This window comes from Pelodiscus sinensis, chromosome 1 (assembly GCF_049634645.1).
Source record: "Pelodiscus sinensis isolate JC-2024 chromosome 1, ASM4963464v1, whole genome shotgun sequence".
In the NCBI taxonomy this organism is placed as follows: Eukaryota; Metazoa; Chordata; order Testudines; family Trionychidae; genus Pelodiscus; species Pelodiscus sinensis.
The window spans coordinates 186,352,980-186,379,716 of NC_134711.1; the positions used below are offsets into that span (position 1 = coordinate 186,352,980).

A 26,737-nucleotide genomic window follows, 5' to 3' on the forward strand; every position below is an offset into this window, starting at 1 on the left:
ATTTCAAATGTGGCGTTACTCCTCATAGAATGAGGTTTACCAAATTCGAATTAAGTGCTCTGCTATTTTGAATTAAATTCAAAATAGTGGTTTGCTTGTATAGACGCTGTTAAAGTTAATTTGAAATAACAGCTGTTATTTTGAATTAACCTTGTAGTGTAGACATACCATTACATGCTTTATTGACAGAGGCAAGGACAGTTGCTGCCTTAAAGAGATTGCAATCTAAATTTTGGATATTACACAGCAAGTGGGTATGTCAAATAATAGGGAGAAATGAGAGAGGGAATAGACAAAGGTTATAGCAGTGCAGCAATACAATATGATGCTTATGCAATGTGCACACAATGGTCTGGCAATCAAGCTTTTTATTAAAAAAAGAAATTGGCCTTTTTTTTTTAACTCAGAAAATACTTAAATAATTATCTGTAATGTAAACATGATTCTAAGGAGTTTTTGCCTTGTTTCCATCCTTTGTAATTGGTATTCAGTATTTATTTAATACATGTTTTCTGTAAAAAAACATTATTTGTTTATTTGTTGTTAGGTGACTACTGATGCCACAAGTGCTAAAACTAAAGACTGGTCTTCAGTGGTTCCATCAGGTGAGTTAATTTTTAATTTCCTGAGAGAGCTCAAAAAGTAATGGAAATTTCGGTAGGGTGCATATATCTCCCCTCCCTTAAATAACTGTGCCACAGTCAAGCAAATTTGTAAAAATGGTACAGGCAGTCCCCGAGTTACGTGGATCCGACTTATGTCGGATCCGCAGTTACGAACGGGGCCCATCTCCCTGGTCTCCAGCAGACCAGGGAGAGGAAGCAAAGCGGCGGAGCACGCAGGCAGCGGACAGCCCAGACGCGTCTCGGGTGGGGTGGGGTGGGAGGATAGCAGCGGCTGAATTGGGGACGCCTGCAGCAGAGCAGCTGGAGTGCTGCCCGGTTGGTCCGGTAGCGCCGACCCTTGGCGCCGCGAGACCAACCCGTCAGCACTCCAGCTGCTCTTGGGGACGCCTGTGGCAGAGCAGCTGGGGTGCTGACGGATTGGTCCCGCAGCGCCACTCTTCGGCGCTACTGGACCAACCCGGCAGCACCCCAGCTTCTCTGCCCCAGGTGTCCCCAAGTCAGCTGCTGCTGAAACTTATCAGCGGCTGACTCCAGGAAGCCCGAGACAGAGCTGCTCTGCCCTGGGCTTCCTGGAGTCAGCCCTGGTCAGTTTCAGCAGCGGCTGAATCGGGGCGCCTGGCACAGAGCAGCTGGGGCGCTGCTGGGTTGGTCTGGTAGCGCCAAACCTCGGCGCTACGGGGACCAACCCAGCAGCACCCCAGCTGCTCTGTCCCAGGTGTGCCAAAGTCAGCTGCTGCTGAAACTGACCAGCCGTTGATTCCAGGAAGCTGGGGCAGAGCAGCTCTGTCTCGGGCTTCCTGGAGTCAGCCGCTGGTCAATTTCATCAGTGGCTGAATCCGGGACAACTGGGGTGCTGCCGGGTTGGTCCTGCAGCCCCGAGGGGCAGCGCTACTGGACCTACCTGGCAGCACTTCAGCTGTTCTTCACCCTGCTTCCCGGATTCAGCGCTGGTCAGTTTTAGCAGCAGCTGAATTGGGGAAGCTGGGGGCAGAGCAGCTCCAATGATCCGGCTGCCCAGAGCACTTCCGGGTTCCTGATGGTGCCGGACCATCAGGAGTGCCGGACCATCAGATGCCGGACCATCGGAGTTTTACTGTATTTGGAATTGAAAGTGAAACTGAACAGACTAACATAAATGAGTTAAGCAAGAGGAGCAGAATCACTTGGTGATTATCTGTTCTGTTCATTCCTTCTGACGCAGCGGTTCTTAATATTTCAACATTTCCAGGCCGCCCTACCCCTTTCAGAAGTCAGATTGTCTCGCGTACCCCCCAAGTTTCATCTTATTTAAAAACCACTTGCTTACAAAATCAAACATAAAAATACAAACATGTTATAGCATACTATTATTGAAAAATTGCTTACTGTCACATTTTTATTGTGTAATTATAAAATAAATCAATTGGAATATAAATATTGTACTTGCATTTTAGTGTATAATATGTAGATGAATATAAACAAGTGAATTTTCTGTATGAAATTCTAGTTTGTACTGACTTCAGTAGTGTTTTTTCTGAAGTGTTGTGGAACAAGGCAAATATCTAAATGAGTTGGTACACTTTCCAGAACACTTCTGTGTACCCACAAAGATATAGTTACCTTGGTTTAGAATCACTGCTCTATAGCACCTGGCATTGGCTACTGTTGGAAGACAGGTTACTGAACTAGATGGACCTTTGGTGTGATCCAGTATAGCTGTTATGTTTGGTCCAACATAAGAATGGCCGTACTGGACCAAAGGTCCATCTAGTTCAGTAGCCTGTCTGCCAACAGTGGCCAGCGCCAAATGCCCCAGAGGGGGTGAACCGAAGACAATGGTCAAGCGATTTGTCTCGTGCCATCCATCTCCAGCCTCTGACAAACGGAGGCCAGGGACCTCATTCCTACCCTCTGGCTAATAGCCTTTTATGGAACTAATCTCCATGAATTTATCTAGCTTCTCTTTAAACTCTGTTATAGTTCTAGCCTTCACAGCCTCCTCTGGCAAGGAGTTCAACAGGTTCACTATGTGCTATCTGAAGAAGAACTTTCGCTTATTAGTTTTATACGTGCTACCCATTAATTTCATTTGGTGTCCTCTAGTCCTTATATTATGGGAACTAATGAATAACTTTTCTTTATTCACCCTGTCTACACCATGATTTTATGTACCTCTATCATATCCCCCCTCAGTGTCCTCTTTTCCAAACTGAAAAGTCCCAGTCGCTTTAGCCTCTCTTCATATGGGACCTGTTCCAAATCCCTAATCATTTTAGTTGCCCTTTTCTGAACCCTTTCCAAGGCCAAAATATCTCTTTTGAGGTGAGGAGACCACATTTGTACACAGTATTCAAGATGTGGGCGTACCATATTTTTATACAGGGGCAGTAAGATAGTCTGTGTTTTATTTTCTATCCCTTTCTGAATAATTCCTAACGTTCTACTTACCTTTTTGACCTCCGCTGCACACTGTGTGGAAGTTTTCAGAGAACTGTCCACAATAACTCCAAGATCTCTTTCCTGATTTGTAATAGCCAAATTAGCCCCCATCATACTATATGTATAGTTGGGGTTATTTTTTCCAAAGTGCATTACTTTACACTTATCCGCATTAAACTTCATTTGCCATTTTGTTGCCCAATCATTCTGTTTTGTGAGATCTTTTTGAAGTACTTCACAGTCTGCTTCTGTTTTGACTATCTTGAACAGTTTAGTATCAACCACAAACTTAACTACCTCACTGCTTGCCCCTTTCTCTAGATCATTTATGAATAAGTTGAATAGGATTGGTCCTAGTACTGACCTTTGGGGGACACCACTAGTGACCCTTCTCAATTCTGAAAATTTACCATTTATTCCTATTCTTTGTTTCCTGTCTTTTAATCGGTTCTCAGTCCATGAAAGGACTTTCTGAATATATTGAATATCTTTCTGAATGTCTTATCTGAAAATCTGAATGTCTTATTCCATGACAATGTAATTTACACAAGAGCCTTTGGTGAGGGACTTTGTCAAAGACTTTCTGAAAATCTAAGTATACTATAGCTACTGGATCCCCTTTATCCACATGCTTGTTAACCCCTTCAAAGAACTCTAGTAGATTAGTAAGACATTTCCCTTTACAGAAACCATGTTGACTTTTGCCCAACAAATTATGTTTTTCTACCTGCCTGGCAATGTTATTCTTAACTATTGTTTCGACTGATTTGCTGGTACCAACGTTAGACTTACTGGTCTGTAATTGCCAGGATCACCTCTAGAGCCCTTTTTAAATATTGGTGTCACATTAGCTATGTTCCAGTCAGTAGGTACGGAAGCCAATTTCAAGGATAGATTACAAACCACAGTTAACAGTTTTGCAATTTCCCATTTGAGTTCTTTTAGAACCCTTGGGTGAATGCCATACAGTCCCGGTGATTTGTTAACGTTAAGGTTATAATATTTGCCTAGTTTTACAACAAGCTACAGAAAAAACACTAATGAGTCTGTTCAAACTAAAGATTTGATTTACAATCAAAGCCCAACATGTTTAAAAAGAAAAATTGTAATGGAGGAGGAAAAGTACTTAAAGATTAAAAGGTTTCCTTTCCCCTGCCCCACAAATTCTTGGTTTTTGAGTTTAGGCAAACAGTGTTTAATGTGGCAAATAGGGATGTCAACGTGTAGATGACCACACGCATTCCCCCTCCCCCCTGTGCTACTGCTGCTGCTTCTCTATCAGAGACATCAGCATGGAAGGTGATGGAGGCAGGTGGAAGCCGATATGTCTGCTTTCTGCGTGTGCTGGCTCCATGGCCCCACCTTCCCCCATACCACCCCACTGCCTATTGCCCTATGCTGCTGCCTCTAATAAAGAGATAGCAGTGCAGGGGGGCAGCAGCCCCTGTCTAGGGGAGATCTGATCTCCTGGACCCAGTGCAAGCTGGAACTGAGCCAGGCTTCCTGCCTGCCCAGGTCCTAATACACTTTAAATTCAGAGCCGCAGCAGGGGTAGATCCCGGACTCGTCGCAAGCCAGGACTGAGCCAGGCTGCCGGCCAGCCTGCTAAAAAATGTACTGGTAGGGCAGGGAGGGAAATGTGTGTAGCCTATATAATTAACGTATAAGCACATGAGATCTTTTATAGGGGAAAGGCAGTATGCCACATTTATTGAGAATACAACAGTTGCATATGCTTTTCCATCACACACACACACACAATCCCGCCAGACGATGTCATAGTTACCAGTCCAGATTCTGCATAGTCTAGTGACCACCTAGATTGAACATAGGGGGAGCAGGGCCTTTGTTGGTCGATCGATCCGATGCTCCTTTGGATTTGTTGGCAAGATGAACCCAAAGTTCCATAGCACAGCATCCTGATTTTATAATCCTTTTCTCTGTTGAAATCAGTGTATTCTGCTGTGTCATTCTGTGACCGGAATGTTATCTTGTTGTTGTCAATCATTCCCAAACATCTCTTGAAGGTTCATTCTGTCCTGGATTGTTAATGAGTTGTTTTTAGGGGTGCCCGCCCTTCACCTTTAGAGCCGTCAATTCTGCCAATCTGATCCGTTCTTGACCGTGGGTACACACTGATGGTTTCTCTGCTCTTCACAGACTGTCTTTTACAGTTTGTCTTCACCCCATATTCTCCCTCTTCTCTCTTGACCAGCTGGCTCTAATGATGACCTTCACACTGTATCTCATTCATACAAACAGTCTCTCACGCAGAATCCTTCAAAGGTAAACAATACTGTTCTATATTAAGCAAAATCAAAACAATTCATATTGAAGGCCCGGGCCTTCGATATTTCTAATCTCATTAACATAGACAAAATATGAGATCCTGTCTCTTTACTTACTAAAACTTTACAACAAGGAAATATAGGAGATATATACTCAAATAAAGGATTTGACTTACTCCAATATTAAATATGATTATATATTACCTTATATTACTACATTACTAAACCTCAAATACAAATAAGGAAGAATAAAACTTTCAATCCTAACACTAGGTGTTCAGGATAAGAGAAGTCTTCTTTCTTAGGTCACAAATCATCTCTTTCTGTCTCCTCCCTCCTCTTCCTCCTCTGCTGATGCCCTTCTTTTCTAGCCCTTATCACAGAGATGTCACATGTCCCCAAATTATGCCTTTCTGGCATTATATAACTAATTTTTCCTATGATAATTTTGTGTGGAATAACTAAGATCCACAGTCTGAAGTTGACATTACTGGTAATTATTAACTTCTCAGTAGGCCTCTTGAGGGTCATCATGTTTCAGGGCAATTTACACCTAGGTCATGTTGTGTACTTTTTCTACATAATTTGATCAATCATCATTGTCAGTTTACTCAGAATCCCCAGTGATAGTCACAGTTCAACAGTTTTCCTGGCCTGATACTAAAAGAACTCTGTTCACAGAATCCTTTGGTGGATGCAGGGTTTGAGGTTACCAGACTTAACATCGGCACCACCCCAACAAATGGCTTGTCCTCCTTTCATGGTATTCTTTCTGGAGAGGGTAATCCTCAGACTGTGTCTGAAGTTTACCCCTAAAGCTTTTTGTAAGAACCAGCTCATTCAGCCTCCAAGGTTTTACCCTAAATTTCACGTGGATAACAGAGGCCATCATCCGACATTCCATGTGAGAAGGGACAGAAGAAAGGCCTTCAGGAAATCCTGGAGACTCTTCCTCTCCTTTGAGGATACATAAAAAGGTACAGCTATTTCATCTCAGCAGTTCTTCAAGTGGGTCTCTGCTGCTACATCAAGCTCTGCTATCAATTGCCTAAGGAAATTCCCCCATTGTCAATACATATGCACTCCATGAGGTCAGTCTTCTTGTCCCTTATACTTTTCATTATCCCTAATTAGACATCTTTAGAACAGCTATCTGCTCCTACCTTTGTTGTCCATGCTGCTATCTTGGGTGATTCAACTACAGAAGCCCAGTTCAGAGCTGTCATCCATTATCAGATATATCTCCGAAGTCTTATTGTCCAGTGGTAGGTTCTGCTCAGGAATCATTTATAATGGAACACGCATAGGGATGCTTCAAAGAAGAAGAAGAATTTATTCAGCCTGTGTGGTAATGATTATTTTTTTGAGATGTACCATGACTCACCCTCCTCGTCCTCTGCTTCAGAGTTTTGCTAATGAACTCTGTAGCAGAGAGGGAATTGAGAGAGAAATGCCTGCACATGCTGGCTAACGTTGTGGTGGGTAAAGAGCTGCATATGCACCTGCTATTGAAATTTTCCAACAGCGCAGGAGCACATGGACACCTAATGTGGAAAATCCAAAGGGACATACACCTTGAAGAATCATTGTTACTGCACTAAGTGGTAACTTCTTCTTAAGTGGTTATGACCAAAAGTTTTCCTATGGAGACTAGGTATGTTTAAATACTTCTGGCTGAATTGGGGCCAGAATAAAGAAGATCTGGCAAGACTGAACCCTAAAAACAGAAATGGATATAACACACAACAGAATAGGAAGAACAGACTAGGAAGAACAGAAGATTGATTTTATGGTATGAATGGTTCACAGGACAATTGAGCATATATAAAAGGGACCAGTCTGATAAAATTGGATGGAATAAAGAGATATGATGTAGTAGGATTATAGAGAGGGCGATGTTAGTTGGCATAGTGTTGTGAAGTATTGCAAGGACATAATGCAGAAAGATTCTGTAAGACAGCAAGAGATCTATGAACGGGGGAAATCATGATCAGGAGAGGCAAATAACAGTGACAGCTACATTTGGATAGTCTGGAGAGGCTAAATGTGAGCATAAAGAAAGCCTTGAAGGATTTTGTAATAGCTGAGGCAAGAGAGTCCCAAGGCATGAACTTGGATGATTCTGAGAGAAGAGGCTAACTAGTTTTACAGGTGTTGCAGAAGAAATAATGCGATCTAGTGAAGGATTGGGGGATTGCAGGGAGAGAGAACACACTAAGGCTAAGCAGATAATAGGGCTGTCAGTTCATGTTTCTTAACTTGAATTTCTTAAAAAATGTGACTAGCTTTTCAGTCTGTGCTCTTCAGCGTTTTTAGGGTCTCCTCCCTGTTTTTCCTTGTAATTGTGTAGGGTATGACATTCTTTGTGTTAATACTGATGTTAGAGGAAATATTTAGCTTGGCCTTGATTTCAAAGGAGGAGTTATGCTGTGCATGTCTCTAGTTGTTACAAATTTTAGATAGGTAGAGGGACTGAGTATTCTTTTCCGGGTTCTTTGTTTAGTGAAGGGCTGTGGCTGGTAGGAGATTTTATATACTACCCTTGTGCTGCAGTTTCTTCTAAATTTGCATTTGGCTTCTTTTCCTTTGTTTTATTTACATGTATTTTTTTGAGTGTGTTTGTCTTTCTATAGCTTATTTTTATTTATTCTTAATGGCACTTCCCGTCAGAATTAGTGTTACTTCTGGTAAAGCTTTGAAGTGTTTCAGAGGTATGTGCTTTCTATTTACTTTTAAATATGTTTTTCTCTTGGGAGTTTTTTGTTTTGGTTGGTTGGTTTGTTGAGTTTTATATTTTGTGATTATAGTAAGTATTAGTACTCTGAGATAAACAGTGCTTGATGTGGTGATCACTGGAAGGAGACTTATATTACACAATAGAATAAGTCTTTTTCCTTTTAATTTTTGTCTTATATTTTAAATATGAAATTCATAGGAGATAAAACAGAAACGTATAGATTAGTATTTCGTTTCTTTTTTGGACTTAAGTTTGTGGTGTACTTAATATTCTGGTGTTCTTCTCTATATACACTTTTTAAATATTGAAAATTAGCTGGTGAAAGTTACAAAAATCTGTTTTAACAAGATTTTGGTTATATTTTAAATGTTTGAGTGCAGTATCAGTTCCTTACAAGAAAACTCTAGTGTAACAATGAAAAGTGAATTTAATCCGTACATCTAAATGCAACATAAGGATATACATCACATACTGGGTCTTGGACCGGCTTTTGCTTGATAGCTTTCTGCAGGCTACAAGTATGAGGAAACTATTCCACATTATTAGTCATACTTTCTTCAATATGCACAGTGCAGCGCTCCAACAGACACCCCAGGGTTAGGCTCCTATTTTCTTAGAAAGTGTGGTTTGTTTATTCCAAAATAAGTTCATAATTATTTGCTATTATATTGAAATTCTAAATAACTTTTCATTATTAACATTCAGAAATGTTTTTGTTTCGAAGTGATAAAGATTTTTATGCCACTAAGAAGTTTTTAATAAAAATATTAGGTTTTGATGCTTCAAACACTTATGCATATGTTTAACTTTTAACTACATAAGAAGGTCCATGGGACTATTCATATGAGTACTTGTTTACATATTTGCAGGATCATGGTCATAATTTTCATGGGTTTTTTTGCCCACTGATAGCATTTGTATTAAATTCATATAAAAGATATCACTAATGTGTAATATAGTCATACGTTTTTAAATGGTTTTAAATTATCGTAGGAGCGACTAACTGAGTAATTATCGCAAAATTAAGAAGTGTAAAGTACTACAATTGATTACAAGAGTTTGACTTGAGTCAACTTACTTGCTCTGGAGACAATGATAGGTATACTTCGTGAACATTTGTTTAATAAATTCAGAGTTGGAATCGAGATACTACTGCCTCACAGATTACTGGGTTTCCCGGAGAGGGGCTTAGCAAAGATGAGTTGAACAATAAATAGTCCTGTGGCTATTGAGCCTCTGAAACTTTTAGGTGTTTGCATATTTTATAGCTACAGAGCTTAGTATTGGCCTGAGTGAAAGATGTGCAGTCCTAAAGCTAATCAAGGATAAAACTTTTAGAAGTCCCTTGTAATTTTGGGAGCCCAGTTAGAGGCATCTTAAGAATGCTTAATTTTCAGAAGGCTGCTGTTTAACACTTGCAGGAATTTTTACACACTTAATGATGTCTTAAGTTGTGCACCCGAAACCATTAATCACTTTTTAGAAAATTGGAATTAAATTGCAGTGGAGTAATTATCCTTTTAAAGAAAAAATAATAGATGTCTTGTACAGTTGCCTGATATGATGTACGAGAGAGGAAGAAACTTTGTCATGAATTTTCCTGCCTGTAGAACATTATAGCATAGACTGGCATAAGTGGAGAAAATGACTTACTTAAATTGGAGGATTTCTTTTTCCTCTTAATATAAAGCCAGTGTTTTCAACTGAATGAGTCTTTCAGTAAAGTATTCTTTAAGTAGTGTGGCTAAATAATGCGAATTGAAATGAAAATATAATAAGATCCACATTGATACTGTAATCCTTTTTAAAAAGTTAGACAATGTCAACAAATTTTTCAAAATGAAATAATTTTAGCTTTTTGCTGATATAATTTCTGTATAGTACATTATGATTGTTTTTAAACAGTTATATGATTTTTCCAGTAAGGAAGAAATTGTGACACAAATTTCCAGAGTAAATAGAGTAAAGAAATAAGTTACTTTTTTATTAACTTTTTTCAGTTTCGTTAATCTAAGAAATGATTTGTAACTGGAGATTTTTGAGTTGGTGTTCTTTTAAATTAATTTTATGTTTGGTTGGTTCAAAATTATATTTCATATAACAGGAGAGAATCACCAAAATAAAGGAAAACCAAAGAACAAAACCTGTGATTCTGAAAAGGCAAGGTGAGAAATATATATTTTGCCATTTGAGTCCTTTTATATGGTAAAAACATTTGGAACAACATTCATGAAACTTTTATTGTTCTTATTTTTATATACTCTTGGAAGGACAAATTTTCATATGTGGAAGGCAGTTTGGTATATTAATTAATAACCCTCATTGACATTTGGAGATTTAAACGTTTTGCATTCTTCTTGCTAAATAAGCTGTTGATATTTTTTTTAAAATGTTTGATCGGCAAAGGCTGTTATTACATTTTTTGATTCTGTGTAGAAGCTTATAATAATGAATTCAGTATCACAGTTTTTTCAATAACAATACGTTATTGTTGTGAGCGCAAGGTTATGATTTCCTGGGAGAGTAAAAAAGAAAAACTAAACTGTAGAAGGAAGAGCCACAATTAAATATTAGCTCCTCAGTGAGATATGGAACACAGAAAAACAAGACCAGATAAGCATCTTTAATATAAAAATATTCTCATTGTTAAATTTGCTGTTTTCTTTCAACATTTTTTCTCAAGATAATACGAATCTAAAATCATGTCCCAGAATTATTCATTAAAACTTGTAATAAGTGAATGCTCTAAATGAGTTTGCTACTTCTCAGGGCATAGAAGTTACTTGCCTTTTTTACCAGTCTTTTTCAAAGTAATTGCAGAATTGCTAATTATAATGCATTGCTCCTGGTTCAAAGGTATTGTAACTCAAAAGTGTTATAATCACCAGGGAAATGTCTATAGACAAATGTCTAAAAATAGTGTGAATATGAGAGAGAATACAAATAAATCCAAATCACACCTAGTAAAACAATCTTGTAGTTGTATAGCTATTTACTTCTGCTGAAAGTGTTTCTGGATACAGTAAATACATTACTGAAATTAACTTCATGCAATCATATGTGGGCTGTAGAATTTTTGAAATTTATATTCAGACTGTCAGTTTGGCTCTGAGATAATTACATGTGTGATCAAAGATAGGTATTTCAAGATCTTTTCATAGAAAACTGTCCAGTCAAAGGGAAAAAAAATTGTTTGCTTTTCAGCTATAACATTCTTTATCACAGTAGTTCTAATTCATCAGTTTTTAAGACGAAAAAATGATTTGCAAGCTACTGGCAGCAGAGAGCATAATTTGTTACTCTCACTACCTGACATAAATTATGCTTTGGTACAATTGGGTAATTAGGGCTTCCTTTGCCCTGTAGAATCTTGCACTTGTGGTGATATATTAAAAGGAAAATAATAATAGTTTGATTTCAAGATGAAGTACCGCTGGAATACAGATGATCTTTTATCTGTAATACAAACCAATTTGATACGAAATCAGTGAGACACCAAAGTATGAAACATGAGCAGGCTATTTTGAAACCATTTTTCAGAGCTGAACTACACTTTGTGTTTATAGGTCCAGACAGCTGACTACATTTCTCTAATTACTATATCTGCCACGGAGAGGCTGCACTGTTTGAATTTTTGGTATTCAGAGATGATTTGCAATTTTGTAAACCAATGTGTAATTTAAAAATTATTTTAAAGAAAATGTATTGATCCATTTCACAGTCTACTTTTATATCTTTATAGCTGTTGCTGTGAGAAGTCCTTGGAGCCGAGCCATAACAATGAATGTGTTTATAGTACAGTCTAGGATAATGTGGATCTCATATTAATTAGTGAATTAAGATTCACCCACGCCACCAAAACTTGGGTGATTTTCAAGATCCATTTTCCAGGCTCAGTCACACTTCTTCTACTGTGTACAATGGACAGATTCCTTCCTAGAAATCTCCAATTTGTTGTTACACAGTTTTTAGGACACTTCCCATTAAGGGGTGCTTGATACCCTGGAACACTGAGCAGAGAAGAATGTATAATCAAATGTCTTCAGCAGCTGGGAGCATGCTTCTCAGCACAGATGGAGAGATAAATTTTAGCTCTTCTGGAGCTAGTGCACTAAAAATAGCAGATTGGCTCAGGTGGCTACCGTAGTCCCCTGCTCTTGATGCTGCAGTCACTAATTTTGTGTGTGTTACCTTGAGCAGACCTAATGCATGTCTGTTTACCTGCACTAGGAAGCACTCTCTCAGCTGCTGTGCAGGTATATTCCATGTGGCTACATAAGCAAAGGGATTTCTCCATCCTCTGAATAAAGCGTATAAACTGTATATGTGCAGATTTCAGTGTAAAAACTGCAGTGATGCTATTGCTGTTTTTAATTGTAGAGATCATCTGTGTTTGAAGATTGATTCTAAAAATATCCAGGATAAACACTCTAGTGCCGTCCGACAGGTAATGAAGGAAACAATTAAAAATATTGCGATCTTAGTTGAAAAAAAATTATGAGTTTCTGTTTGAGACTGTTACTTTAATAGTGACATTACTTAAGTATTAATTAAATGCCACAGTTGTATTTCTTAACACGTTGAGGAAACCCAGGGTTTAAGTACACATCTATTGGTGAAGCATAAACTTCTGAACATGTTAGTGTATAATCTGTTGTACAGTGGGACCAAATTAAACACTTTCAGCTCCTAAATTCTGTGCAGTGTTAATTTATTACGTTGACAGTGAAGTGCAGATTAGGACATTTTTATGAAAGTTTGCAATTTAGTAAGGTGAGCATTTTAAAAAATATTACATATTTTATATACTGGTGATAATTCTTCAGAATATAAAAACTTAAGATACACAAAACTACTTTTATGGAAGCTGGCACGGGTGTCTTAGGGACATGAGACCTAAGAAGGACATTGTTATCACAAATTTACAGCAAATTCAATACAAGAACCACAGAATAATAAAAAACAAAGTAGCAACCAGGCACACAAACATCAGGAAAATAAATACAATTTCTAATTTGTGACAGATTTCACCATCAGAATTGTCTCCATTCAATCCTAAGAGCAGATGAATATTCTTATTCCTTTTGCAAATAGGCCAATTATAGTTACCTTTTTGTTTTGGAATTCAGCTGTGGTTTTTGCATCTTGACTTCTGAAATCTGAATTTTGATGGAAGAAAGTTAATTTAGAATTAATCAAGATGAAACTTTCAAAACAGAGAATGTTTTCTGTAAGGCCACAATGTTTGACAGAGGCTAAGCTCATCACGAATTAACATGATGTTAACATGGATTTTACCAGGTCGTTGTTTTTGAAATTTCACTTCAGAGGTAACAATGAGGCTAGTTAAATTTGTCTTTTGTTTTCACTTCATTCAGTTTTTTAATAGTTGGGTGAAAATATTAATATGAAAATACTTAGAAAATTACTTGAAACATTACAATCGTAACTTTTAAATTTCCATTTTAAAAGTCTTTAAATAAAACATTGCAGGTGCATCTACACAGCAGAGCTTAACTCAAAATAAGCTATGCACCTTGAGCTATGTCAATTGCGTAGCTTATTTCGAAATTGGGAGCATCTACACAGCACTTATTTCGAAATAGAGCACTCTTCCTCTGACTTTGATTATTCCTCCTACAATGAGGGTTAAAGGAGTCAGAGTAAAAAGTCCTCCAGCTTGACAGTATTTTGACATTATTTTGAAATAACTGTCTGCTGTGTAGCTGTGGACTAAGTTATTTCAAAATAATGCTAGTTATTTTGAAATAATGTTCCTTTATAGATGTACCCTATTTTTTACTCAAAACTGTAATTTTAGGCTTGACTTAGGAGATCATTACAGTACAGGCAGTCCCCGGGTTACATACAAGATAGGGACTGTAGGTTTGTTCTTAAGTTGAATTTGTATGTAAGTCAGAACTGGTACATATTGTAAGGGAAACTCTAGCCAAACATTTCTCCAGAGCTCAGTTTTATTCTCCCACACCTCACTTCCTTCAGTCCTTTATTCTCAAGCTGAGGTGTCTGCTGAGAAAAGCCGCTCCGCGTCTCCCTGGTCTGCTGGGGGGGAGGAGGGGGCGCTAGCTTCGCGTCTCCCTGGTCTGCTGGGGGGAAGCAGCTAGTGCGGGGTTGCCTCACCCCGTTTGTAAGTAGGGATCCGATGTAAGTCGGATCCATGTAACCCAGGGACTACCTGTATATGTAACAGGGTATTCCAGCTTGATATAACACATTTTAATGTATTCATTTGGATTTATGTAAATAGGAAAATGATTGTTACCCTCTAACATCCAAATAATACTCTAGTGTAATTAAAATGAAGCAGTATAATTCAATATAATACACTATAAGGAAATCCAGGCAACTTAAGATCTCAATATTTAGAGAGGTATCAATGATAATTTGTTTTAGCAAAAACAATAAAAAGTTCTGTGTCATCTTAAAAACTAACACATTTATTTAGGTATGAGCTTTTGTGCACTGGAAAGTGATTTCCAGCCCATGAAAGCTTTTTCCCAAATAAATTTGTTAGTCTTTAAGATGACACTTTTTTTAAGTTCTCAAGTCATCCTTTGGCGTCCAAAATTTTCCCTTTTTTATAATTACTTTTACACCTTCACTCTGTCTAACATTGTGTGGAGAGAGAATGAGGAGTTTTAATATTTTTTAATAATTAATTAATTTTATATCTTTAAAAAATGAGGAATTAAAGCTTATAAAGCAAGTTTGTCTGACTCTGGCACAATGAGGTATTCTGGTCTATGTGCATGTGTGTAGACTTGTACTGCCCTGTTTGTGTATGGTAAAAAATATTTATGCAATCGTCTTTAACAAGTAATTAATACTTAAGAACAGTGAACACTTCATGACATTACATTCAGCTTTGCTTTTCCTTATTGTTCAAAGTAGTAAGGCCCGAATCCTGCAACTACTTGTGCTTAGAGGACTTCTTGCATAAAAGTTCATCATGTGGTTTTCAACATAGAGTCAGAGCTTAGGATTTAAACCACTTTATGAACTATTAAATTCAATATTTATGTAAGGAAGTATCCCAAGATATTTCAGGATTAGATATAAAAGAAGATCAAAAGTGAGATGATATAGGCAAGGGAGAGAAAAATGTTCTCAGATTGTTTTATTGTTTTAGAGGAATAGGTGAGTGTAAAATGAAACAATACATGAAGTCCTCTTTGAGATGGTAAACTCGCTGGGGAGCGGACGGACTCTTAAGCGAAAATTATGAACATGTGTGAAAGGACAGATGAGTTGAGATTTAGAGAGACTAGGTCTGTGAGGTATGTTGGAACAACAGATTGTTAAACTAGATGGATGATCATTTTTAAATGAATGGGAAGCCAGTGAAGTTGTTTGTTTGTCTGAAACAATATTTTCTAAAATATTATTGAAGTTGCTTCTGTACAAACGTTGCATACCTATAAACCAGGTTAAAGTGAATGTTGCCACCTAACAAAATTCACAAAGATGGAACTCTTATAACCAAAATGCAGAAAATACTGACTTCTATTGTTGTTTAATCGCCACTTGGAGATAACATTTTCAATAATTAGTAGCTTGTTTCATAACATAGTGAACAAAATCTGATTTAGTTAAGATTGATTTTTGTAGGTGGATTTAACTGTGTTGCCAGAAATGTTGAAGACACTTGTTCATGATGGCTATACAGCCTTGATGGACCAACGTTGTCGCAGTGCTGAACAAGTCTTTTCAAAGTTATTGATTATTTTGGATCCTTCAGAGTTGAAGGTAAGGATGAATGTACCCTGGCCACCTTAATAGGCATGATTGAGCTTTGACCCGTAAGTTTTATATTTCATTTATTTTCCTCCCCCAAAGCAATTGTGTTTTTTGTTTTGTTTTATTTTGTTTATTTTATTTTATTTGTTTCCAGTCACATTCCACTATGTCCTAAGCATTGTACACATGTTAAAAAAAGCATAGTCTATCTTAAATAGCTTATCTAAAATGTTAGAGACTAGTGTACAGGGAAAAAATACAATAAAGTGATTGTGGTGATAATGGACAACATTTCAACATTAAAATGTTTTGGGAATACAAAATGTTATGTTTCTGTGCAGGTACACAAAATTCTACATCTTAAACTTTTTATTAAGATGTGAGAGCCATAATCATATTAACCACTTCACTTATATTTGGTTTTCTTACAACCTTAAAAAAATGGAATAAAGTATAAGCTCATTGTGGTAAATACTGTGATTTTTAAAAATATCTAATCCATCCCCAGGGAATTTTTGTTGTCTTCGTTGTTATAGATTAGGGATTTAAAAGGTTAACCGGTTTACTGGTACGCCTCATCCTTAGTGGATGAGGCTTAACAGTTCCAATTAACTGATACGGGCTGGAGCAGCTCCCCACCTGCTCCTAGCAGGGGCTGCATCAGTCTTGTGGGGCCTGCCAGAGCAGCCCCTGTCTGTAGCAGGCTCAGCCGCCCTCCTGCTCCATCTGTGTAGTAGGTTACATGAGGACGGAGCCGGCAGGGCCGCTCCCAGGAAAGCTTCATTGCGGGCTCTGAAGTATAAAGATTATTAATGCTTTTTACTGCAGAGCCCACAATGTGTGTAACCATGTAATTGCTATGATTTTTAGCAGTTACCCAGTTGCATTTTTTAAACACGTTTTTACATCCCTGTTACACACACAGTTGCTGATAGGTATTTTGAAATTACCAAATTAATTGGAACCAGTGTAATTATATAAGATTGTTTTGACAAATAAGAGGGCAAAATGTTAAAATATTTTTAATATTTTATCGTGGGTCTTCCTCACAAGCACATATCAAATAGTGTGTATGTATATATTTGTATGTGCACTCCTTGCAAACATTAAATGTCCCAGATCCAATTGTACTGACAGGGGTTACCTGCTGCAACAAAAGAAACACTGAACTCTCCAGGAAAATAGCATGCTTATTGACCTGAAATCATAGCTTGCCATATTAATAAGGGAAAAACTGAGGAATTTCTAGCAACGTCCATTCATTTAAGAACACTTTAAGAAATGTATTGTAGTCGTCTAGCTAAAATAGTAGATACGCTAATTTGCTCTTCCTGTGTTGAGTATTTTCTCTATGAACATAATATAGTCAGCCAAGGTATAATTTTTAAAAAAGCAGCCGTTCCAGAATCCATTACCATGCTGTGTTTGAGAAGGAAGCCCCTCTCAAGCCATCACAAATGGCCAAATGAGACTCTGGTTGATTGTGACACTGACTTGGTTATTGCCTGAAGATTGTGATTGTATGTATTGTGAGGACTGGTTTTCCCTATGTTGAAACAAAAGTCAGGACTATGCAGCACTTTAAAGACGAACAAGATGGTTTATTAGGTGATGAGCTTTCGTGTTAAGGCCCATTCGTAAAGTGTCAGATTTAACAAAGATGCTAACTTCCTTACCCATTACATAGATAGCTTCCCCAGTTATCACCCCAATATCATTATCTCATAGACGCTAACCTCCCCCCTGCCCCCCCCCCCGAACCTTCCTCGGTTCTAAAATCTGATTTGTCAATTTTATATGTGTTCACTTTTTTTTTAATCTTATCCCTTTGGTATATCTGGTCATGCCAATTTTCTTCCACAATTTGATCTGAGGAAGTGGGTCTGGCCCACGAAAGCTCATCACCTAATAAACCATCTTATTAGTCTTTAAAGTGCCGCATAGTCCTGTCTTTTGTTTCAGCAAGACCAGACTAACACGGCTACATCTCTATTACTATTTCCCTATGTTGACTGTGGCAAACATTGTCCACTTCAAGGTAGTATGTTTTGGTTACTAACTTAATGTTTTCACGCATACTGTTAAATGTGATTTCTTCGATTATTTGCAGCAGCTGAATCTTGCTGTTATTGACTATGTAGTAGTCATCTATGGATATGCCACTGCTCTCCTTGGAATAGGACAGCCTGAGGTAAGAGTTTAAGTTTCTACAAACTGATGCTTCCAAATCTTAAAATTCCAGTTCAGGTTACCCATCATCACCTTTTTTAAGTAGACGGAAGATAAGGTGACCTCCACAATGAGGTTTAGGCAGTGATTAGGAAATAGTGTTATTTATTGTCCAGAGAAGCTTGTATTTGGATTTGTAGAAATTACTAAGTCAGAAAATTACTCCTAAGTTTTCAAATGGGACTCAAAGACTGTTAATGAAGGGGAAAACAGCCTTACCCAATGCTATTCCCCCTTCTTTTTTATAGTATTTAGCGGTTGAGTAACTTGAGTAGATCCAGCCACTTTTAACAGCCTTTTAAATATTTTTCCATAAATCCCAACAGCAGGTAAGGCTCTTCCTCATTCAGTTGCCCTCCCCCAATATTTTGGAGTATTTTTTAAAATAGCAGTTCTTGTAGCTTTCTAGTCCCTTGAGATTTTGGGTTGCTTAACAATGTAAAGGCTTATTCAGGAGAAAACACTAATGATAACATACACTTGCCTTCCTAAAGTAATCAAATAAATGGACCATGTAAGAGCGAAGCTTAAAGTGGAAGCGTGGTTCAGTCTAGATCAGTGGTTCTCAAACTTTCTGGCCCGTGGCCCACCTGGCTCAATGCAAACCTTTCCATGGACTACGAGTTGCTAATAGAAACTCGCTGTTAATTACATAATTATGCCCTAGACATTTTGCTAGTGCTGCAGCTAGGGAGAACAGTTTAATTTAAAGGAAAGGAAATATTAATTTAAGTTATTAAATGGACTGAGTGCTTTAACTTTCTCATGTTTATTTAAAATGAAGTTTGATAAACTAAGTAAAATATTAATTCGTGTCCAAAGCAAAAAGTTCCCATGTTTTTTTATATATAGCAGGGTGGAGAACATTTTTTGGCTCGGGCGCCACTGACCCACAGAAAACTCAGTGTAGATGTTACAAGTGACAAACAAACAAAAAAAACCACCCTTCAGAAACCCCCAATTCTCTCTGATGTGGCTCCCAACTGAGACACTCTTCTGGCACTCCAGCCCCACCTGGGGAGGGAGAGGGGTGGAGGGAGGACAGAGGTTCAAGGCTTCCCATAGGTCAGATTTACTCTTCTGGGGTTCCAGTGTTAGTGGATTTTTGTGGTCCCCTAGGCTTTGGGATTGGGGCAAAACTGGGGGTTCATTGTGCAGGATAGAACTGCCAGTGAGAGGAATGGGGGTGCAGGATCTGGGCGGTAGGTGGGGTGCAGGAGGGGGTGAGGGCATGAGCTCTGGATGTGAGGTAGGTTGCAGGAACAGCCTGGGATTAGGGTGTTTGGCCAGAAGGAAGAGGCAAGAGCAAGGGAAGGTGCAGTGTGGGGCCAGGAGGGAGAGCGTAGGAGCAAGGGAGGATACAAGAGCATGCTGAGAGCATGAGTCTTGGCAGGGTGTGTGTGTGTGAGGGACCTGGGGGTGCAGGACGCTGGGCATGAGGGAGCGGGGCAGACACTTACTTGCCTTCTCACCGCATGCTACTCTCAGGCATGGCCTCCTGCTACTCCCATTGGCTGGATTGTGGCCAATGGAAGCAATGGGGAAAGCCCCCAGGCAGCAGAACCAAGTGCTGCTGTGCCCCCAGGTTGGGGAGGAAGAGGGAGAGCACTTCTTCCCCATGAGCTGGATCACACAGCAAGGCTCAGGGTTTTCTCCCCACCCCCAGGAAGACGATGCTGGTGCTCCAACTTTGTGGGGACTGGAGGGAGGAAACGCAAGGCTGGAGCACCAGTGTGAGCTTCCTACTGCAGGGGGGAAGGAGGAGGGCTGAGCTCAAGCTCCGGACTACCTGGAAGGTGGCCACGGACCACAGTTTGAGTACCACTGATCTAGATCAATAAACTCCTTTTTGTTTATGTAAATCATAAAGAAAAAGAGACTGCATATTCACACCTTCCATGCTCTTAAAGTTGACAAAGGCATAGGCAGTGCTGCATTTTTGAGCAGTTAAAAGCCTTAATCCAAAAGCTACTCGACCTTTTCATTTTGTTTTTAACTATCTCATTCATTTGTGATTATCTTAAACTTATTTTGAAGGAATTAGCAAAGGCTGAAGACCAGTTTAACAAAATAATTGAGCAGTATCACAAGGAGAGATTTAATTGCTTGGCACATTTTGGAATTGGAAAAGTGTACTTGAGACAAAACAGGTTCGTACAATGCAAAACTTCATATTTATTAAGCTTGATGCAAAAGCAAGTTAACTTAGATTTATTTTATAAATGAATATCCATCCATGTTAGTTACAAATATCTTTGTTTTTAATAGTTAATTCTTTCTCCACTATCATGCATTTCATGCAGTCTTTAATTTTTGATGACTTTCCGTTTCCTTAAGTCCCAAAATGTATTGCACAAGCATAAAGCATTGTATTTCATGTAAGAGATTTGCATGAAATGGCTGTAGAAGTTGTGATCTCACTATCTTGTATATGTTTAAAATTTAGATTTTCAGATGCTATAGATCAGTTTATGAAATCACAGACAATGATTAACCATAAAATTGTACCTGGAACATTAACGTGGCCCACAACTTCTGTTGTTATTGAAGAGACTCGGACTGAAAAATTACAGGTAAATAAAAATATCATCTCTGTAAATCAGAGAATTTCTTAATGAATGGTGAGATGCTGATTTAATATAGCTTCATTTAGCTTTTCAGAATGAATCTGGGCTTTTTATGATCTCATCAAGACACAAGAAGGGAGAAACAAGGCTTCCCAGAATCCTCCCCCTAACCGTATTTATTGCCAGTTAAAATATTCTCAACCCTAGATGCAGTTTGTAGAGAGGAGGGATCTGTTCTCTTTGAATCCAGTCAACACTTCTTGAGTAGAATTCTTCTGAGAGTATCCTATATGGATATAAGCTGGCTAGTAGGAAGTTTAGACTTGAGATTAGACGAAGGTTTCTAACCATTAGAGGAGTGAGGTTCTGGAACGGCCTTCAAAGGAAGTAGTGGGGGCAAAAGATATATCTGGTTTCAAGATTAAACTAGATGGGTTTATGAAGGGGATGGTTTGATGAGGTAACATGATCTTGGTAACTAATTGACCATTCATTATTAGTGGGAAATAGGTCAATGGAGGGATGATAGGAGTTACTATAGAGAACTTTCTGGGTGTCTGGCTGGTGAGTCTTGCCCACATGCTCAGGGTTTAGCTGATCGCCATATTTGGGGTCGGGAAGGAATTTTCCTCCAGGGTAGATTGGCAGAGGCCCTGGAGGTTTTTCGCCTTCCTCCGTAGCATGGGGTACAGATCACAGCTAGAGGATTCTCTGCATCTTGGGGTCTTCAAAGTATTTGAAGGCTTCAATATCTGAGATATAGGTGAGAGGATTATTTTAGGAGGGGTGGGTGAGATTCTGTGGCCTGCACTGTGCAGGGGGTCAGACTAGATGATCATAATGGTCCCTTCTGACCTTAAAGTCTATGAGTCTATTTATATATACATATACAGGCAGTCCCTGGGTTACGTACAAGATAGGGTCTGTAGGTTTGTTCTTAAGTTGAATCTGTATGTAAGTCGGAACTGGCGTCCAGATTCAGCCGCTGCTGAAACTAATCAGTTTCAACAGTGGCTGAATCTGGACGCCAGTTCTGACTTACATACAGATTCAACTTAAGAACCCCAGGCATCCCCAAGTCAGCTGCTGCAGAAACTGATCAGCGGCTGATTCCAGGAAGCCCGGGGCAGGGGCTTCCTGTAGTCAGCCACTGGTCATTTTCAGCAGCTGCTGACTTGGGGACACCTGGGCCCAGAGCGGCGCTACGGGACCAACCGGCAGCGCCCCAGCTGCTGTACCACAGGCGTCCGGAGCAAAGCCGCGGAGCACGGGGGCAGTGGGACAGCCCAGACGCGCCGTGGCTATCCTGCTGCCCTCGGGCTCCGCGGCTTTGCTCTGCTCTGCTCTGCTCCCCCTCCCCCTGGTCTGCAGACCGGGGGAGGGGGAGCAGAGCAGAGCAAAGCCGCGGAACATGCGGCCAGGTGACAGGCCAGACGCGTCTGGGCTGTCAGCTGGCCGCGTGCTCCGCCGCTTTGCTCTGCTCCTGCTCCCCCTCCCCCTGCTCTGCAGACCAGGGGGAGGGGGAGCAGAGCGGAGCACGTGGCCAGCTGACAGCCCAGACGCGTCTGGGCTGTCAGCTGGCCGCGTGTTCCGCCGCTTTTCTTCCTCTCCCTGGTCTGCTGGAGACCAGGGAGAGGAAGGGCCCCGTTCGTAACTGCGGATCCGACATAAGTCGGATCCGCGTAACTCGGGGACTGCCTGTATATCCAACCAGTTCTGAAGCAGTAGCCACTATAGTAGCTACTGCTATAGCCAACTAAACATACTCAACCGGTCAAATATCGGGATGTGGCTATTGTGTCAGACACCACTGCACTAGGGGTTTAGCAACATGATTCCCAGTAATTTTAGTGGGAATATTCTAGTTACGTGTCTTGGTTGACCTTGAAAATCCGTTAGCTTTAAGATTGAATGGGAGACGTAGACACACAGCCATTCTTGCATTCACAAACATCCTTAAGCTGAGAGAGAACTATTAACATGTAAAACGATAGCCTGGCCAAGCTCTTACTCCTTGTGGAATTCTGTGTCAAAAAATTAAAAATTCTATGCACAATATTTTAAAATTCAGTTAGAATAACACAATGTAATAATTCCAGTTTCAGTTACTTGGGTAATTTATTTCAAAATATCTGCCAGCAAATACACATGTAACAATACAGACAACAAAAAAGACTTGAAATATTTTTTGACAAATAGATTTCTTACTAGACTTATTAATATAGAACTTTGAGTAATAATTCATTTAAGCTATAATACAGAAACCTCTTTCCCCACACCTGTCAAAAGCAGAGCAGTCTTGGGGATCATAGGCACTGACTCTGTGGTTGTTCTGGGGTTAGAGCACCCACGGGGAACAATTGATGTGTTCTGAACACACACCGGCAGCCTATCATCAGCTCTCCAGTTCCTCCTTCCTATGTGCCTGCAAACCCCATAGATCGGTGCCTTCTCTTTCCTCCACACACCTCCTGTGGGAGGCTGGGAGGAGGGGTGGGAGTGAGTGCACTCTGGGGTGGGGGTGGAACTGGGCAGGAAAAGTCAGGGCATGGGTGAAGCGGAGGCAAAAGAGGCAGGGTGGACAGGTGTGGGTTTTGTGGAAGTGGTGGAGTGGAGGTGAGGTGTGAGGGAGAGCCATGGTCCAAGCACCCACCACATTCCTGGCACTTGAAAGTCAATGCCTTTGTGGGAGAGTAAGGGCTAATGGAGGAGCTGAGCGAGAGGAAAATTAAATGCTGGGAAGGAGCCTGGGAGTGAACCTACTGGGCTGTTGGATTGGGTGGGAGAAGTATGGAAGATAGTTGTTGGGTTTTTTTTTGGGGGGGGGAGGAGTGTATTTTACGGAGTTGGGCAGCCTCTTCCATGCATACTGTGGCTGACCTCTAGGCTCTCCCATTCATTCTGGCACATCTGCCTCTGTGCTCATATATCTCAGAACTCTTGCTCCCCATTCAGCCAGGCATAACTGCACAGGTCTCTATGTGGCCCTGCACCCTCACCCCCTGTCGGCATATGCCCCTGCACTCTCCCCTCCTCCATCCTCATCTGGTCCTCAACCCCTCTCATTCTACCCTGGCTCATGGTTGTCACCCCACTAGTTCTGTGATCTTGTTTCATTTTGTCTGCCCACCCCCCCAACTAGCCCTTTTGAATCCCAGTCTATGTAGTTCCTCAACAGCCCCACATGCCCTTATCTGTCAGTTTCCCTATCCATCACATATCCTGTGCATTCTCAACTGGCTCCACGAGTAGAACCTCTGCTCTGGCCCATGAGCCAGCTACCCTCTCTTGTGATACATTAGTCCCTGGTGAACAAAAGGGATAGTTGCAGCATTACTCTTCTTGTGGCTTCCTTTTGCCTTCACATCAGAACCACCTATTCTGTGGGGGAGAGGAGTATAAAAGGGGATGTTAATTCTGCACGTGTGCAGTGGCCCAGAATTACCCTAGGAGTACTCTATGCAGAGTGGCTATGCATTCCTTACTGACACTTGTATAAATGCAAAGAACAGTTGAAATATTGTGCAGCATGTTAGTCGGGAAGTTTTTAAAATAAAGTAATACTTGAAAATAATTACTCTTCTGGTGTTTGAGTTATACTGCTGAAAATGTGGTGTTTGTTTCATTTCAAGAGCCTCCAAATCTTAAAAATGTAAGTAGAGGTATGTTTGGTTTTTGTGCCTGAGAGATTATTTGGGATGATGTGATTTTATTTTGATGTTGTTTTAATAGTTGATGTTGGAGAATTTCATTGGTGAATGCAAGTTTCCTCCAGAGCCAGATGCAGTTTGTTCTTATCAGCAGTTTCATGGGCATTCAAAAATTCAAATCTATTTTACAGATCCAGACTTCAAGGTAAACTTTTCTTAATGGGTTTTGGAGATTAAACTTTTTCTGCAGTTATATGCCTTATGCATAATTCAAAGATTCATGTGATACATACATTCTTAACTATTTTTTGTTGAATGATGCATTTTTTTCTCTGAATGAATCAATTCATATGGTCTTTAAATTTTAGGGTTTTATACGTATCACTTGCTCTGAGCAGTGTAAAGTGGAGTTTCACATCAGCTGTTGGAAAAAGCTAAAAACTACCGTTTACAGTGATAAAAATGACAAGGTAAGAGCCATGTCAAATTTCTAATTAAGTATTAGTTACTAACTGTTTTCTAGAGGTTATAGCTGTTTTTATGTCATTGAGATGAATATAGTCCCAAAATCTTAACATTTCAACTATTCTATGGAGAATATACAGTCTTGAGTTGAAGGTATAGGGAGATCCTGCAAGTGTCAAGGTATTTGTAGAGGACAGAGATATTTATGTAGAGGCTCAGTGTGTTTGGCCTGTTCTCTACCTCTTTATGGATTTTTGATTCCCTTAGAAGCCTTGCTGTTGAGGCTTCCCCATCAGCTAATACTCCAAAACCTAAAGGATTTCAATGTACATAAGGATACCTGGCAGAAGTTAATGGTGACACTCAGTATAATCTTCCATTGGTTTAGGAAGTAAAAGAGTACATGCCATGAGCCGCTGCTTTCATCTTTTTGACCCCAGCCATTTTATGCCATTATTTGCTTCCCTTAGCTAATACAAGTAGCTGCCTAAGCCTTTAGCAATGGTCTTAATTTACTGTCAGCATGAGTTCATCTTACACAGTAGTTAATGCTCTGGGTTTGTCACAGAGATCATAGAAGTAATTAATTCTATGGATTTCTGTGGCCTCTGTGACTTCTGTAGCACCCTGTGCTGCTGGCCTAGAGGCTACCTGAGCCATTTGGGTAGCCCCTGAGCTAGCCACACTGGCTGCTGCTGGTGCAGTCTAGCCTCCTCCCTCCCTCCCACTCTTTAGTAGCACGAATTTGGGATGGGGCTCAGTGCTAGGTTGAGGTGCAGGATGGTGTTTGTGGGAGGCTCCCTTGGAAAGGCAACAGGAACTCTTCTCCCTCAGGTCCTAGGTCCACATGCTGCCTCTGCCCACTGGCTCTACTCTCCCAGCTCTCATTGGCTATCATTCCCAGCTAATCGGAGTTGCAGAACTGGGTCTTGGGGTGGAGTGGAGGCAGCATGTGGCACTAGGAACTGGAGGTCACTGCTTCCCAGGAGCCGGAGAGGGAACCTACCCAATACCTGCCATCCACCTGTACCCCTCAGCATCCATGGCACTCTTTAGCTACTCCCCCAAAACTTCCCACACCCCCGCCACGTTTCAGTTAGGTGTGAATAGTAAAAGTCATGGACAAGGGCTGTGAATTTTTATTTACTGACTGTGACCTTTCTATGACTTTTACTAAAAATACCCATGACTAAAATGTAGCCTTAACAAAAGCATTATTATATAAAAACATATTGGTAGTGCATCTTATTGTTTTATTGAAAGTATTTTTTTTTCTGTCCATCTGATCTTCTTCCACAGGATCTTCTTCAAGCGTCATGTTTCACTCCTGATTGTAGAGGCCTCATTTCAAAAATTATTATCTTCAGTTCTTCCGGTATCATAAAATGCATGGTAAGTAAATAAACATCAGTGTGTAATGAGAATCAGTCTTATAAAAAAATCCTAAGCTTGCAATGAAAATCCAAGGAACATGTTACTTACTGACATTGTGCAGTTACATATTTTCCATTAACGGATCACGATACTTTACATGCCTCAATTAACTTCAATGCTCCTGTTTAAGGAGGTAGTTGTAGTCACCAAAACTACTTTAAAAAAAAAAAGGCACATGGTGGTGTTACCCTTATTACAAAACCACAGGTAAACTGAAATGTTTTAAATATAAGCTGCATACATGTAATTTAAGGGAGTTTCATTGAATTTTCATAGTACACTAAGTATGAGGTGGTCTGGTGCAACTATTTTTAACAGATATATGCTGTGTCAGATTCCTTGCACATAGACATCCTGGCTTGTTTTGGATTGGTGATAGAGTGAAATTACTCATCATTGTAGGAGCAAGAATTCTACCTATTGGGGAAGAGGTAAATTCAGTTCTTCAATTAGTGTCCCACTTGAGGTTACTTCACGTGTTCATGAGCCTCGTGCACCTTTGATTGAAGATTTTTCCATTAGGAGCATCTCTCTGGGCCGTGTATGCACTTGATACAACTTTGTG

At 39.9% G+C, this 26,737-nt stretch overlaps 1 protein-coding gene across 4 annotated transcripts in view; it reads left to right on the plus strand.

Annotated features, from left to right (window-relative positions):
• TTC3 (tetratricopeptide repeat domain 3) overlaps positions 1-26,737 on the plus strand; it is a 158,214-nt gene that overhangs the window by 79,589 nt on the left and 51,888 nt on the right. For 3 of the 4 annotated variants that reach the window (XM_075911810.1, XM_075911793.1, XM_075911814.1), the window contains 10 exons: positions 548-605; positions 10,174-10,234; positions 12,450-12,516; positions 15,699-15,836; positions 17,938-18,018; positions 20,094-20,206; positions 20,503-20,629; positions 24,356-24,478; positions 24,642-24,743; positions 26,038-26,130. In XM_075911810.1, coding sequence (XP_075767925.1) covers positions 548-605; positions 10,174-10,234; positions 12,450-12,516; positions 15,699-15,836; positions 17,938-18,018; positions 20,094-20,206; positions 20,503-20,629; positions 24,356-24,478; positions 24,642-24,743; positions 26,038-26,130 — 963 coding nt within the window. The remainder of the gene's footprint in view (positions 1-547; positions 606-10,173; positions 10,235-12,449; positions 12,517-15,698; positions 15,837-17,937; positions 18,019-20,093; positions 20,207-20,502; positions 20,630-24,355; positions 24,479-24,641; positions 24,744-26,037; positions 26,131-26,737) is intronic. The other variant, XM_075911801.1, reaches the window with a different exon arrangement.